Below are 16880 nucleotides of genomic sequence, written 5' to 3'. Positions count from 1 at the left end.
ACAGAGGCAAAGTTGAAAGGAGGGAAATGAGCCAAGTTTGCCTTGCCCTGCCCAATTCTTTTTTTTTCCTTCCCTCAATAACATTCTTTAAAATACTGATGTTCTCAGAGAATAAATATTCAGTTACCAGCAGACGACTTTTAATATTAGAAAGTTCTGTCAGGAAATTTCTCCTTAGTTCTAGGTTGCTTCTCTCCTTGACTAGTTTCCATCCGTTGCTTCTTGTCCTGCCTTCAGGGGCTTTGGAGAATAGCTTGACTCCCTCTTCTTTGTGGCAGACCTTGAGATATTGGAACACTGCTATCATGTCCCCCCTTGTCCTTCTCTTCGTTAAACTACACACCCCCAATTCCAGCAACCGTTCCTTATATGTTTTGGCCTCCAGTCCCCTGATCATCTTTGTTGCTCTTTTCTATATTCTTTCTAGAGTCTCAACATCTTTTTTTTTACATTGTGGTGACCAAAACTGGATGCAGTATTCCAAGTGTGGCTTTACCAAGGCATTGTAAAGTGGTATTAACACTTCACGTGATCTTGATTCTATCCTTCTGTTAATTCAGCCTAGGACTGCATTGGCTTTTTTTGGCAGATACAACACTCTACTAGAGCACAGCCTTCCAAATTACCATTTTAATAGGCAAATGATTCCACAGTTTTCTGAAATGTTCAGTGTTAAAAGCCACTGTAGGACAATGGGGTTGGATTAGAAGCAGGGAGATCCAGATTCTGTTCAGTTATGGAAACTTACTAGGTGTCTTTGGGCCAGTCATTCTCAGTCTAACCTGCCTCACAGGGTTGTGGTTCTTTAAAAGAAAATTGGAGTGCTATGTAAGCTCCAGAAAGAAAGGAAGGATTTCCATTTTAACAATGAAAAATAAACTGTTCCTTCCAAACTAACCAACAATTCATCCATAAGTATAAATATACTTTTAAAAATAAATGTAATAGCGTGTATTTGATGTAAAATATTTCCAAGATGGCTAATAATCAAAGAATGCAATTATGGACAAGGTAATAGAAAAATATATAAGGCAAAACAAAGTTACAGTGATGTAGTGTAGTGTAGTGTGTAGTACATTTTTGTCTAGAAAAAAAATCCATAGATAACAATACTGTGGAAATGTTCTCTGTGTGGTTACTTCTAACTTCCCAGCTTGCTTTTCTAAAAATACCTAGAGAGGTTAAGCATAATTTTTCTGAGTTCACAGGCCACTTATGTGTGAGAAAGTTTTGTATTGCCTACCTCCTTTATCCTGTTGTGTAGTCATTTGACATCATACCAAGTGTAAATTTGTTCTGCCTGAAGGGCAGAGCCAGGCCCTGGCTCAGTAATTTAATTTACCTTCATGGTGGCTACCTAGAAGCTGTTCAACTTCTCCATCCTATAACTGTTTTTCCATCTCCCTCTACAGGGAAGTGACAGTGAGTACGAAGTGGATCAGAACCCTCAGAAAGCCCATTCTTTTGTCAACCATTACATCAGCGACCCAACTTATTACAACTCATGGAGGCGCCAACAGAAGGGCATCTCCCGGGCTCAGGCCTACAGTTATACAGAAAGTGACTCTGGGGAGCCTGACCATTGCCCTATGTCCAACAGCACCAGTACCCAACAAGGCAGCCTCTTCCGACCCAAACCCAGTAGGACTCCAACCCCACAAACCCCAGTCAATCCACCTAGTCAGCAGAGCACTCTTTACCGACCACCCAGTAGCCTTGCCCCAGGATCCAGAGCCCCTATTGCTGGGTTTTCTTCCTTTGTTTGATCTGTCTAAAAAAAAAAGAAGAAGAAGAAGAAAGGGGTAACAACAACAAAAGGATGGATTTAATAACAACCGTGACTTTGGTTCCAGGAGTGTTACTTTTCAGAAGTAATGAGATGATGTTGGAGACAATCAGGCATAACCAAGATGAGATTCACTGAGAGCTCCTGCTTCTAATATTGCACAGTGCTCTTCGAAGGGATTCATCTGTCTGCAGATGAACATCTGGAGCACAATAGGAGATAAGCTTGTTTTCAGGCCTATTGTTGAAAGAAGGCTGGAAGGCAACAGGGTAAAACTGGGAGCCTCGAAGCTAAGAGGACATTTGGTATTATAGTCACACCTCCCTGCAGATCAGTTTTCTAGAAAGAGAAAAAAAAAGTAAGTTGATGTTTCTCAGAATAGTTTATCGGGGTTTGATTTGTTTGTTTGTTTTGTTCTCCAACCAAAGCTTTCCTCGGAGGGGAACGGGTTAGGGCTCTGCGAGCTGTAAATAGGAGCCAGTTGAATTTCTACAGTCAATGGTCTATATGCTGGATGCAAGGGCGAGGCTCAAAGGATTTGTCAGTATGAACATGCTCCTGATGGCTAGCAACTGGCTAATAAGAAATCGAGACTCCCCACGGCCACGCCACGCCACGGCAGCAGTTGCAGGGAGCTGGAACAACTTTGAAAAGCTTCTCAGACTGATGCTACCTTGAATGAACTAGACGGGGGGCAGGGGGGTTAACTGGGAGGAGCAGCACCCACACTCAGACCACCTTCTTCCATTCACAGCCAAGAGGCTATGCAGAATTCAGCTGAGCTCCACGGTGCTGACTAGATTCTGTGCTGTATTGTTTTCTTTCTGTGCATTTTGTGTGATGACGGGAGAGTGCATTTGAGAACGGTTGGAGAAACTTGCAGCCTTCAGAGGAACTGTGATATTGTCACTGGGCAACCAGGGCTCTTGGTATCTCCTCCGCTGAACGTGGTCTTCCTCTCGTATTGTGGGAGAAATACGCATCTGCATCCAACCAAGCCTCAAGACATCCACCCCACATGGTTGGCTGGTGTCTTTCCACCCCCTCATGTCTTCTCAGATCTTTTTCCCCCCATTCACTTCACTGGGCAAGGAGGAAAGAAGGAAAGGGAGAAAATCTGGTCCAAATCAAATGCAATTTGAAGGAGCAAAATACACACAGGGATTGTATCAGGTATGAGATGCAGATGTGCTAAACTCAATCCTGCACAGGCCCCTTCGTAATGGACCACTTCAGGGAGTTGTTCTTTGGCTTCAGTTTGCCCCTCTGGTTTCAAAAGTAAACCTCTTTTATAGGTCCACGGAGGTGGAAAGTTTCTCCCCATAGTCTTTTAAGGGATTTAAAAAAAAATTATTCACAACCACAAATATTAGGATGAGGAGAGGAAGTGGAAGTGAGTGAGGGGCAAAATACATTCAAAGTTACAGTTGTCCCTTTTTTGCTTTTTTTAAAAAAAAAATATTTTAGTGTAAGGGTCAGATAAAAGTTATGTTTCTAAGCATCTAATAGAGTATATATATACACATACACACACACATATACACATATGACAAACACACACACACAGAGTGCCTATTGAGTCCCAAGTTCTGCAGTGGCCATATTTTTTTTTTCTAATAGAGTTTTGGGCCAGAGCAAGAAGTCCAGGAATAATTGGGGAAAGAGGGAAAGAGAAAGGGTGACCATTCCACTTTTGTTGGGTTATCTTTTTTCCTTGACTATAGCTGTCTTCATTATATTCCCTCCACCTCACCCCATGCCTTTATTTGCACATTGTTTTCCAAGCCTGGTTTACAAAGCATTGAACTGGCACATCGGGTCCTTTTAATAAAGAATCAAACTGCAATTTGAATGGTTTTATGGTTCTTTCACGTCTTGAACTAATTGTGTCATCACAAGCCATTCAATCATAAAATGATTTTTTTTCCCCAGGAAGGATCATAAATTTCTGCCTATTTGAAGGAGGAAAATAGTTTAATCATGGAAAAGGATCTTCAGGCCATCATTTGGATGCTTTGAAACTTGGTAACCTGATTTAGAGGGACGCGGTGGCTCAGTGGGTTAGGACGCTGAGCTTGTCGATCGGAAGGTCGGCAGTTTGGCGGGTCGAATCCCGAGTGCCGCGTAACAGAGTGAGCGCCTGTTACTCGTCCCAGCTTCTGCCAACCTAGCAGTTCGAAAGCACGTAAAAATGCAAGTAGAAAAATAGGGACCACTACGGTGGGAAGGTAACAGCGTTCCGTGCGCCTTTGGCGTCTAGTCATGCCGGCCACATGACCACGGAGACGTCCTCGGACAAGCGCTGGCTCTTCGGCTTTGAAACGGAGATGAGCACCGGCCCCTAGAGTCGGAAACGACTAGCACGCATGTGCGGGGGAACCTTTACCTTTACCTTTACCTTTAACCTGATTTAATCCAAAAGATGATTAAACAACCTCATAAGCCCAATGTGTACCATGGAAGATATTAAAATAGGCAGGGCAACTATTAATTACACCAGTGTTTTCCAAATTTGGCAACTTTTATGATATGTGGACTTCAATTCCCAGAATTCTCCAGCCAGCCAGTTTTCCTGATAGCAGAGAGGTAAGGTTTTCTATATCTGGAGCTTTTCAAGAAATTTGAAGTCCAGATTTGGTAGCCTTATTCATAACCCATGTTTCCTTTAAAGATGTTATAAGAGTGGCTTCCATGTTTTGAACAAAATAATGCGGTTTGATTCTAATACAAACCAAGATAGTTGTAGCCACATAATGCAATACAATAACTGGCAGAGCTTCCAAAAGCAACTGCATAAATATGTTCCCTAAAGGATGACAATCTACATTGTTTTCAGTTTTATTTTCTACGCAAAAAGCATCGTCTCGAATCTGCTTTTTTTTCCTAGCAATCAAACATTTACATTGCTAAGGATCTCCAGGATTTCTCGCAATTTTAAAAAATAAGCTTACAAACTATCTGTCAGTCAATCACAAGGAATTTTAGTACCATCTATTCATACACAGGATATGATTTGTTCTAATCCGAGGTCATTTCCAAGAAATTTTCAGTTTATGCTTTAGTAACACACAAGTCACATATGGGCTTAGCCAAGCAATTAGAAGGGAAATCACTAAAAAAAAAACCACAGACCTGTAGGTTGGGCTGAAGATAAACATCCTAGGAAAAGGATGTATGAAAGATTTTAATATTGTTGCTGACCAGGGTTTGAGCTCTGAGGGTGTCTTTATTTTTACCACATATAAACAACAGGTTTGAATGGTGCATAGAAATCTTTCCTCAAAGTAGTATTTATTTCCTGAAAAATGCCAGATTTCATATATACATCTACAGAAAGTGAGGGTATTTTAGGTTATTATCAGGCATTGTCTTCCAGTAATATCTGTACTAGCATTATACCCCTAAAGATTTAGTGTTCTTAGTACAAAAAGAAAAAGATTATCATTGTAAATATAAAGAAGGAACTTCACTGATGGTGTAAGGATCCATATGTTCAAATAATGGAGATAGGATTACCCTGCTTATAAATGATGCAAAATCCAGAGAGGTCCCACACAAGTAAGCTACAAATAACCAAATTTTACAGCACTCTGGCATGAAATGAAGGCTAATGTAATACAGAAAAGGGTAAAAATTTTTTAAAAGCTTTCAGTGTGGCTATTGTAGAAGACTATTACACATCCCTTGAATGTTGACTAGAAAAAAAACCTTCATAAATTAATACCATCATTATGTGGCACATATTGGCAAATAAATGTAGAGCATTCATATGCAAATTGCTTACTACTCAATATTAAATTTATGCTGACTTAACCCACACCTTTGTATGAATTTGCACAGATAGTTCCAATATATATAGCCACTCTTCATCTCTCAACTTTTTTTAAAAAAAGCAGAGACCTGATTTTTGCCAAGTTTCTTGGAAGTTGCAAGTATCCTCAGAGTTAAAACCATTAGTGCATTTGTTTCTTATGGTGCTAAATTGGAGAATGTTTACATCTAGGAGTAACTTGATCTGACAGAGGAGGGTTTTTCCCCCCAAAATTTCATCCTGGGTTCATGCGTTGCATAGCCAATTAAGTGTTCTTTTCCCCCTTCTAAAAAGATTTTTGTACACAAGCTCTGATTTGGTTCATACAAATCTATGTTGTAATGGTAGGTTCACATGTCACACCAAGCCAAACCATTTATATAAAGACTGAACATCCTGTATAGATCCAGTCAGTATCTTTTGAGGAAGTCATTTAAACAGTCATTCATCACTTATATAGTAATTATGGAACGGTGTGAAGTTTTTCATAATAGTGCTGCCAAAGATTATGCTATAAATCAGTTTCCAATCTACAGCAATTAGATTTGCCCTAATGCACAGCTAAACCTAAACTAAATCATATAATGGTTTAGAGAGTGAAGATTAACCAATCAATATAAGAAGGGATTGTAAAAAGGAGAGAGAGAGAGAGAGGTTTTTATTATTTTTTCATTTGTTTAACCCTTCAGCCTGGCTATGTCTTAGCAGTTCCAATCTGATGGACTGAAAGGCACTGTTCCCCCATCAATGCCAAGAGTGGGGTTAGCAAGAGTTACTGAGAGGGCAAGATGATCAGCTGGCGCCCCGCAGCCCAAGATTTAATTAGCCATTGATGCGAGAATGAGAACGAAGCCACTGGCTTGGATAATGTAGCTGCTCACTTGAAAGAGATTAACCCAGCGTTGAGGAAGAGGTAATAAAGGCAGCTCTTCAGCAGCTGCTTGGCTGACTGGTAATTAATTGGCAAGGCTGAGGCCTATTAAATAGAAGCCCATTAAAAACATCACGCTCTCTGTCCTTCTAAGGCAAAGTTGGTTATGGTATGCTTCTTCCCCCCCCCCTCCCGACAATGATGCTGAGGTTAATTGTAAGGAGAAAAAGTTATAACAGTGGCAGTGTTGTTAGACACATCTTGTCAATATGATGCAGAGATAGTAGCTTTCCAGATGTTGCTGTAAGACAATTCCTATCATGTCTCCTGCAATTTTGCATTTAGCTGAAGGGTATTACAGTCTATACTGAGGCCAGACTACATGCCCTTGTTAGATACTAATGTTTGTAAAATCTGATTGCATCCCCTTTTCTATATACTGCCCTCCCCCAGCTTGCTGCCTGCCACTAGCATGTTAATTCTTTCATGCTTCTTACAAGTGTCAATTCAACTCATCAAGAAGTGAAGCAGAAGGTGGCTAATGCCATGTTATGTCAAGCTTGCATTAATTATAGGCTACAGTGGAGACACAAGATGGTAATTGTATCCATTTGACGTCTCACCAGTTTAAGCCTCTTGAAGAAAGCCATGAAAATGCTCAAGGGTGGTTCATATGTGGCCTCGGGAGGCTGGTAAAGAGCCTCTTAGAGTGAACTGAATCCTAGACTCAAAAATTGTATCTCCCTAATTCTTCCAATACAATTCATGTTCATTCATATATTGAGAAGGGAAAGATCTAAATGAACAGTGGCGAGTGATCCAAGATATAGAAATTGCATGGAAATTATGTGGGTCACACCAAAAAGCAGAGAGAATAAACAAGTGGCTATCTGATGACACTATCAAAACAGCCAATCAGGAAAAGGTGGCCAAAGCCAAAGGTAATAAGGATGACATTAAAAAGGCTGAATGCAATTTTCCAGCATGAAGCCAGGAAAGGTAAAAATAGGAAGTGAGAGAAGCAATGTCAACATCTGGAAGAAGCTAATAGAAAGGGACATACTGAGGTCATGTTTGCTGTAGTGACAATGATGAGATCCAGCTTTTCAGCATGGCACGGAACTGTTAAAAATTGTAGCAGGAATGAACTAAGTGACCAGCAGAAGATCAAGAACAGATGGAAAGAATATACAGGAGGACTCTAGAGCAGTTTGACTTATCAAGATGACAATGTTGAAAGCCCAATTAATAAAGAACTAAACATCTTGAAAGAAGAAGTAGAATGGGCCATGGAGAAATTGCCAAACTGGAAAGCCTCAGGTATTGATAAAATACCTACAGAATCACTAAGACCAGTGCCAGTTAACATCATCACTGCCCTGTGTTGAGAGGTATGGACTACATGTCAATGGCCTCAGGACTGGAAACAATCTGTTTTTATCCCACTAGTAAAGAAAGCCAATGCCAGAGACTGCTCCAAATGCATGATTGCATTGATTTCTCACGCAAGCAAAATTCGGTTAAAAATAATTAAACCGGGGCTACAGAATGTCATCAATCAACAGTTACCCAATGTATAAGCTGACTTTAGAAAAGGGCACAGCACTCGATAGTAGATGGATTATCAAATATCAAAATGTCAAAAGAATATGTGTTTTATTGATTACAGAAAAGCTTTTGACTGTGTAGAACACAATAAGCTATGGGCAGCTTTGCATGATCTTGGTGTCCAAACTCACCTGATTATGTCACTGTACACTGATCAGGAGGCAACAGTGATAACACTGTATGGCGACACAAACTGGTTCAGCATCAGTAAGGGAGTTAGACATGGATGATGTATTTTATCACCTTTTTTGTTCAATCTGTATGCTGGAGGGATCATGAGGAAATTAGATCTGGAACTGTCTGATGTGAGGATTAGGGGAAGAACCATAAATGATTTTGAGGTAGGTAGATGATACAACATTATTGGCTGAAAACAAAAAACATTGGGGAAAATGACCTGGAAAATCAAGGACGAAAGTGAAAAAAGGAGGATTGAATCTTAACATCAGGAAAACAAAGATAATGACAAGAGCTGCAGATGGACATGAGATGTTTAATATCAACAAGGAGGAAATTGAATTAGTTCAAGCATTTATCTTCCTTGGATCCAAAATTGTTCACGATGGCAATTCTACTCCTGAAATCAAATACAAGTAACCTTAGGCCACACTGCAATGGTTAACATGAATACGATCTGGAAAAGCAGAGATACAAATACAAAAAGCAGGCTAGTTAGAACAATAGTCTTCCCTATAATGATGTATGGGTATGAGAGTTGAACACTAAGAGATGGCTGATCGAAGAATTGACACCTTTGAACTATGGTGCTGGCATAAATTATTGGTATATCATGGACAGTCAGAGTAACTAACAGAGAAGTGTTAAATCTTATAAAACCAGACACATCACTAGAGGCTAAAATCATAAGATTACATCTGATTTACTTTGCCAAGTTATGCATGCGAATTCATTGGAAAAGCCAATGATGCTAGGAAAGGTTAACAGAACAAAGAAGAAGGGGCAAACAAAGAACACCCTGGCTCAATAATATCAAATCTGATGCAAAGTTGAACATACAAATGAAAGAAGTTGTGCTTCAGAGGGTAGCACTTGCCTATAAAGTCACCAAGAGTTGGACATGACTAAATGGCTAAAAACGAAATAATTCTACAAAAATGCTAACTGATGGGATGCACTTTGCTTGAATGTAGTGCTCCCCCTCCCCTCTGTTATTCTGTAAAGTAGGTGAGCTCTTTTCAGGCTTCTAGACTGGCCTGTAAAAAGCTCTTGTGGCCATTTTTTAAGTCCCGCTAACTTTAAGAAGGGGATTCCCTTAAAGCAGTGGCAGCTTTCCTCAGATACCCAGCAAAAGCCTGAAAAAAAATAAAAGGGTTGGGTGTTCAGACGTGAAGAGGCGTTCTGTATTCCCACCATGGCCGAAGTATGGAAGTATATAGAGCCCTGCTGGATATTCCTTGGGAATGGTTAAGGCTGGCAGCTTGAACTGTTTCTTAATTTTTTAAAAAAAAATTATTTAAAAGATTAAAATACAAAATCCAAAGGAAAAAAAATAACAAAGGCAAAACAAAACTAGACAAGAACATTACAAAAATGTGAATTAAAAGGACAAAAACAAAAACACAGCTGTTTCAAGGAGACTTTTGTATAAGAGCAGCTGACCTGAAACCCTGAAGCAACTTTAGGAAAAAAATGAGTGCCAAAATGTACCAGCTGCTTAAGTTGGAAAGCAAAACTTCTAGCAATCATTTATATACAGCAATCATTTATATGCAGACAGTTGCAACGGTCATATTCATACTCCATGCTAAGTTATTGTTTTAAACTGTACTTTTAAAAAATTAAGCCAGAGTTCATACGTTGCATTTAGCCCAAACTACAATGTGTGTGAATGCATTCTCTCTGAAAGCCATGATGCTAGTTTTCTTGCCTGAAAAAAATGCAGAATAGCAGGAATTGGAAAAAAGGGGGTGGAGGCAGCATCCTTTTTGCAGCTTAAACAGACTCCCAGAATGGATAAGAGTTCGTGTTGCTTTCTCTCTTCTTGGAATGGGGATAAAGGGGCAAAATAGATCCATTTCACACATCTAACCTTCCCCGCTGCAATCCAAACTGGATCCATGGCCCCCTCTTTTTGGGAATGCAGTGCTTGACTTTTTATTCAAAGCCTGGAGCAACCCTCAAGACAACTAAGCTTCGACATTCCTCATCCAAAGGATACAATATGGTTTTGGGTTTCAGTACTGAAGAGTTCCTTGAACATCAACAGAAGTATGTTTTTGATGGCCTCCTTAGATTCAACAGTATTTTTTATATATATACAAATATATTTTGTATATAAATAAATATAGAAAGGTACTTTGCATACTATATGGATGTACCTAAACATATACAGTATATATACAATAATAGATACCTGTTTGACTCCCTATGTTCTCCTAAAGTAAAATAGCAGAGAAATTATATACTAGATGGCAAAATCTATTTTTTTTCTTCTGTAACAAGAGGATAATATCTGAGGAGTCAAGAGCCAAAATCCAACTTCCTGATCTTCTGGAGGACTAGAGAACAGCCATCTGGTGAGGCAAAAACTTTGTAAGAAGAGAAGGGCATAAATTATGCAGGGGTGGGTGGGTGTTTGTCTATGTGAATGGGAAGCAAGCTGTTTTCATCTCTAGCTTAAAATCCTCGCAAACCCCAGAAAGCAACCCCAAAACCGCGCTGGAAATTCAACCACTGAATTTCTGTGGTACGAACTGAAGTGTTGGGAGACGACCCTCTCAATGGCACAATGTTAAAGGAGACAACTTGAAAGCTTTTATTCAGATAAACTAAGTTTTTCTTTTTTTCTGATATTTTAAATCTATGCTTTTTTTCTTAAAAAAATTTTTAAATTGTATTGTACTACGCCTTTTTTTAAAAATCTACTTCAGTCAGCATAATTGATATATTTGTGATTCTGTATTGCAGAGAGAGAATAACCTTACACGAAGCATGAAATGTTTTTTTTTATAATCTCTGGTAACGTATAATACAGACATGTCAAACACAAGGCCCAGGGGCCGGATCCGGCCCGCGAAGTGGTTTCATGTGGCCCGCGAACCCATCCTGGAAACAGTGAGGGAACGGCCCCCACTGCTTTGGCCCTGGCCCAGGCCGGCTGGGAGCCAATGTACAATTTTGTGGTGGCCATCTATGCTGAAACACATTCAGTCTTAGCTCCACAAGGCCATCTGGAAACAGCAAGGGACCAGCCCCTGCTGCGTTGGCCCCACCCCCTGAGCACACGCTGGGGAGGTATCACCGTTTGTGAGGAATGAAGAAATGCACCATTGCCTGGAAGTGGCCAGCACATGAATGGCCCTGCCTACTTTGGGCAGGCTAGGGGCTGGGCAGCATTGCGCTTCTCTTCAGATTCATGCCACCCAGCTCAGCCTCTCAGCACTGTGAGGAAAGCACCCCGCTGCCTGCCAAAACTGGGGAGGCAGGGGGCTGGACAGCATTGTGCAGGTAACATCGACTCATGCTGCTCATGGCATCCCCTCCCCCAGAACCCACCAAGCGGGATATGTGAAGTAGGCGAGGGCCATGTGCTGGCCACTTCCAGGCAATGGTGCATTTCTTCATTCCTCACAAAAGATGACACTTCCCCAGCTGCCTTTCTTGCCTGTTTTTCTTCCTCCCTCATCTCAAATATTTTCCCACCACTCGAAGGAAGGAAGGAAGGAAGGAAGGAAGGAAGGAAGGAAGGAAGGAAGGGAGGGAGGGAGGGAGGGAGGGAGGGAGGGAGGGAGGGAGGGAGGAAGGAAGGAAGGAAGGAAGGAAGGAAGGAAGGAAGGAAGGAAGGAAGGAGAAGGAGGAAGGAAGGAGAGGGAGGGTCTGAGGGAAGTTCTGCCTTAGTCCTTCCCTGCTGCCCTTTCACCATCCCCTTGCCCCCTCCTCCTGGCCTATCCTGGGGGGTCTCCCATCCTATTGCTAAGGAAGTTTTGGATACAAAGCCAGGTCTTCTTACATAGAGAGGGACCTCGTACCCATCATGGGCAACCTGGCTAAGGAGAGTAAGCACAGCAGCAGCAGCCTTGAGGAGGTAAGTGCAGCTGGGCACCCCCTTGGGGAAATGGGGCTGGGCTTAGTGCCACGGGTGCTTGAGGGCTTGGCTGGGCATTTGACCTCCGGACCACCATCCAGCCCCCCTCCCCTGCATGGCCTGAGAGGAACAGTGAGGCTCCTCTGGACCATGCCTTGGCACTTGCCCCAGTCCTATCTCCTTCTGCCAGAGACCCTCAGATCTGTCCCACTCCTGCCCAGACCCCCATAGGTACCCTTGACACAAATGATGTAGAGCTGGCCATGCCCACCCAGTAGGCCACACGCACTCCACCCATGCCCACCCAGTAGGCCACGCCCACCCTGGCCACACCTACCTGGCCCCCTGTGGGAAACCGCAATGCTGATGCGGCCCTCAATGAAATTGAGTTTGACACCCCTGGTATAATAGCACTGCACGGCATCCAAAACATCATCTTGTCCTTGTATCAGAGAGTACAGGTAGTCCTCGATTTATAACAGTTCATTTAGTGAAAGTTCAAAGTTACAGCGGCACTGAAAAACGTGACTTATGACCATTTTTCACACGACCATTGCAGCATCCCCTATGGTCATGAGATCAAAATTCAGACACTGGACAATTGACATGTATTTATGACATTTGTCAAGTGTCCCTGGATCCTGTGATCACCATTTGTGACCAAATTCAATGGGGAAGTCACTTAACAACCGTGTTACTAACTTAACAACTTCAGTGATTCACTTAACAACTGTCGCAAGAAAAATCATAAAATGGATCAAAATCACTTAACTGTCTCACATAGCAAAGGGAAATTTTGGGCTTAATTGTGGTTGTAAGTTGAGCACTACCTGTAGATGAAAAAAGCCCCCCGTTTGGTTTTTTTTTATCTGAAGATGAGCATTCAAACAGACCCCATCTATGTTCCCATATCTGATAAACAAAGTAGCCCATCCCTGCCCCACAATTACTTCCTAACACAATGGGTTGTTTTTTTTGTGGAAAGGATTTCTTTTTAAAGCCCCAAAATTGGAGGAGAAACTATTTTGGGCAATAAAAGTTGACCATCAAAGAGGTTTTTCCCACTAAAATTCACAAAATGGATGCATTGGATGGTGTCACTGATACTGAAGCCTAAGTTACTATTACATTTGGAAAATTACTATCAACTACCATTGTAGGACCTTTTCATTGTTCCTACAATGAAGCACAACAAAGTCTTTCCTCACTTTTTACACATCTCCATGCTGGATTTTGTTACCTGCTATGATGGCTTCCACATAGAATTCAGCATAGGAACATCCCACGCATGGTCCTCTCTCTCACAACGTTGTCCTAGTGATGGAAAATACAATACAAAGTACATGGGGCCACCTGACCCATGAGGCAATTCTGCTATGGATTTCTCCCAGCTTCATTTTATTTCCTGCCAGTGTTTAGCAACTAGATTTGTTGTCTCCCCAACCTGTCTTTCCTTTCAGGGGGGAATAGAGTTCCCTGTTATTTGCACTGTTTATTGCACATATGGAAAGCATTTTTCTCCCCAGAGCAATAGTTCAGTATTGGAAAATGCAAGGTGAGACTTCCAGCTTCCCTATTTTGAGGAATGGAAAATGTCCGATGGTTAATATGAAGACATATATTAATATATAAGATTTGGGTCAATATTCTGCTTGAGCCGGGTACGTGCCAGTGAAAATGATGCTCACAAAAATTTGAGAAAAAGCTAATTGGGCATCTGGTGGATGGGTGGATAAAAAACCCTGACACTGAGGTCAACTTGTCTGGAATGATAAATTCACAAAAGAGTCAGAATTGCACAGGGAGACAGAGGAGAAGGGAAGGAAAAGAGCAAGAAGACTTGAAGACTCCAGGAAAAAAAAAAAAGAATGCGAATCTGAATGTCTACTTTGGGAAAACTCTGTAGCCCAGATTGAAATGGCACATTTTGTTCCCCGATCCAGAGCAGTCAGACGTTTCTCATACATAGATCTAAATGTAGTTGAGTTTAAGGGAAAAGGAGCCAGTTGCAACTGGGACAATCCCAATGGTCATACCCCCAACCTGTTCCAGAGTTTAGGGGAAAAGGCAGCTCTTCCAAGCTGGTTCAGGACAACAGGGTTGGGGATGTTTGAATCTATGGGGGAAATGCTATTCCAGAGGGCAGCCACCTCAACAGAGAAAGCATATTTCCTAGCCCACATTTGGCTGCGTTTTTCTGATTAAAAAAATAAGGAAAAAAATCTGATCTTACTAAATGGGCAGAAATGAAGGGAGAAATACGCTCCCTCAAATAAACAGGTCCTATCTCACAAAGGGCTTTGTAGCTGACACCCAGAAAATTGAATTGCACCCAGAAGCTCATTGGTAACCAATACAGCTTGAGTAGCAGAGGTGTTACATGGGCATACCAAGCCACACTCATAGCTGTTTGTGCCACTGTGTTCTGGACCAGCTGTAGCTTCCAGGAGAGTCCCATGTACCCTGCATTGCAAAAGTCCACATGTAAAGTGAGATGGTCCGTGAAAGGATGCAACCTCAAGTCCAGGAGAAGCCTCAAATTGCCCTCCAGTTGTATCTGGGAAACTGTAACCCCATTCAGAACTACAGAAATACACATGGAGAATCTCTGGTTTGTTCACATATTAAGCTGAAGCATGGTAAATTAGGTAATTTATACCTGATTATTTAAGAAAACGAGAAAAGTAGATTTTGTTGAACTCTTTCTAGGAAGCGTGACAATGGTGAGAAATGTTATAATGTAGCACTTTCCTATCCCCAAAGGCATAAAATAAGTGACCCTAGTATTTCACTTAATCTATTTTACTATTCCTCACAGGCTAATATCTGGAATCCCTCAATATTTGCTGGTGTGAGTTTATTGAATCTGGAACCACATAAGTCCCACATGTGTCCCACCCATCAGTTTCTCCACACATCTGTTTCAAGATGAGAAAATAATCCATGTTTGTAGCAGTGAAAATATAAGCAAATATTTAAAGACAGTTAAGATGCTAGGTAAGGAAATCAAAATATTGGGGTGAGTCCAAACAAAAAAAGATCATTTAGGACAGGGGTAGGCATGGTTCAGGAATTCTGGGAGTTGAAGTCCACGAGTCATAAAAGAGCCAAGGTTGCCTACCCCTGAATTTTTAGGACATTCAAAAGAAGTTTGTTATATCTATTGAGGGGTGGAGAGGTTCTATGATGGTGAAAGTGGTGAGGGAAGTATCTCTGCATCTCTACCTCCCACGGCTATGTGATCAATGCTTTTGGGAGGTGACCAGCTGCAAAGGCTTACAGAGGGAAGCTGGATGAGTCAGTTGTCTTTGTGGATTAGCCTGCTGGGGGTTAATCAACCTCGACAGGCCTGCTGGGTTTTGCTTTGTGATTTGCATATTTCCCAAGGTCAAAGACAGCCACTAACCAACAATGCCACTTTGTCAGGCACGGAAGGAGGTAGCAAGTACCTTCTCCTATGTTTGCATCAGTCCAGGTGGCCAACATGTAATTGCTTTAATCTTGAGGCTATCTGTATATTCAGCTCTTCTGGCTTATTCAAGAGGGTGGCGAGTGACAATGTGCTACCAAATCAAGGTCAACTCTCAGTGACCCCATAGATCAGGGGTGTCAAAACTGCCGACCCGTGGGCCGGATGCATCGTAGCTAAACGGCGCCCACCCCATTGCCGGCAATGGCAAAAAAAAAGTCGCAATACATTGCAACATGTCACATGACATCGCAAGTTTGACACCCCTGCCATAGATGGTCCAGCTCCAGGATGAATAATGACTGAACCAAGCCATGAATCTAGTAAGTTCTTCTGAAAGTTACTGCAGTACCAGCAGAAGTTAGCACTGTTTCAATCAGTACTGTAAAGCTTTTAACACTTTATATGCAAATGTGGAATATTCAATCGCCATCCTTAAGATGCCTACAGATGCCTGTGGGATGCAGTTTCAATGCATCTGGACTGAAGACAGACATTGGGACTATGCCAATCCCTGTTGCCTCAAGCAATAGATCAGATGAATGAAAGAATAGTCTAGAGAAATAAACCTTTGTACAAGACATTTGCTAGCTATTTATGGGGTATTTTTTTAAGGGAGTAGATCTGGAGCAATCTTTGTGACCTTCTCTATTCTCCCTCCTGTGTCTTGTTACAGTGAGAGGCAGTTCAGCATAATAACTAAGGTTACATATCAGGAAGATCCAAGTTCAGGTCCAGCTTACCAACCAAAGTCCTGGGGTCATTTAGGGATAGTCACTCTCTCTCAAACCAACTTACTTCACACTGATAAAATAAAAAGGGATGCCTTGAGCTTCTGAAGATAAGTCAAGCTGTAACATTAACAAATAAAAATACTTGATAGTTTTTTGTATCTCTTTGCTGTCACTTGGATTTCTTAAGCCCACTCTTTGTAGATGTAGCTTAGCAGGACATGTAAAGCCAGCCATATCTAAACCATGATTTAAGGTTGAGTGTATAAATACTGCCAATTGTGGGCTAGTTAACAACATGGCTTGTTTAAAATTAATGCTTAGCACTGGCCAACTTGAGCAAATCACCATTTAACCATTTGTAAGTAAACCCGAATAGATTTGTTCAACACTCTGCCAAAAGCTTCATTTGCAAACTAAAATGGTTGACTTCATGCATTCTGCTAAGGCGACCTTCCTGCCTGCCTTTTTCTCAGCTGCATAACATCTTAGGTGTATGAACCAAATCGGCATCCCTGAACTAACTTCCATTTTAGGATGATAATTCCCAGAATAAGCT

General features: G+C 41.5%; 1 protein-coding gene across 1 annotated transcript in view; it reads left to right on the top strand.

Annotated features, from left to right (window-relative positions):
- Window positions 1-1766, top strand: part of SDK2 (sidekick cell adhesion molecule 2) — a gene marked incomplete at both ends in the record, with an annotated part of 415888 nt that extends 414122 nt beyond the window's left edge. The window contains one exon of the mRNA XM_081321147.1: window positions 1413-1766. Coding sequence (XP_081177273.1) covers window positions 1413-1766 — 354 coding nt within the window. The remainder of the gene's footprint in view (window positions 1-1412) is intronic.
- Between the last annotated feature and the right edge of the window lie 15114 nt (window positions 1767-16880).

Source organism: Vipera berus (assembly GCF_964194415.1).
Source record: "Vipera berus genome assembly, chromosome: 2".
NCBI lineage: Eukaryota > Metazoa > Chordata > Lepidosauria > Squamata > Viperidae > Vipera > Vipera berus.
Note: the sequence above shows the minus strand (reverse complement) of the source record. Positions and strands in the feature narration are given on the sequence as shown.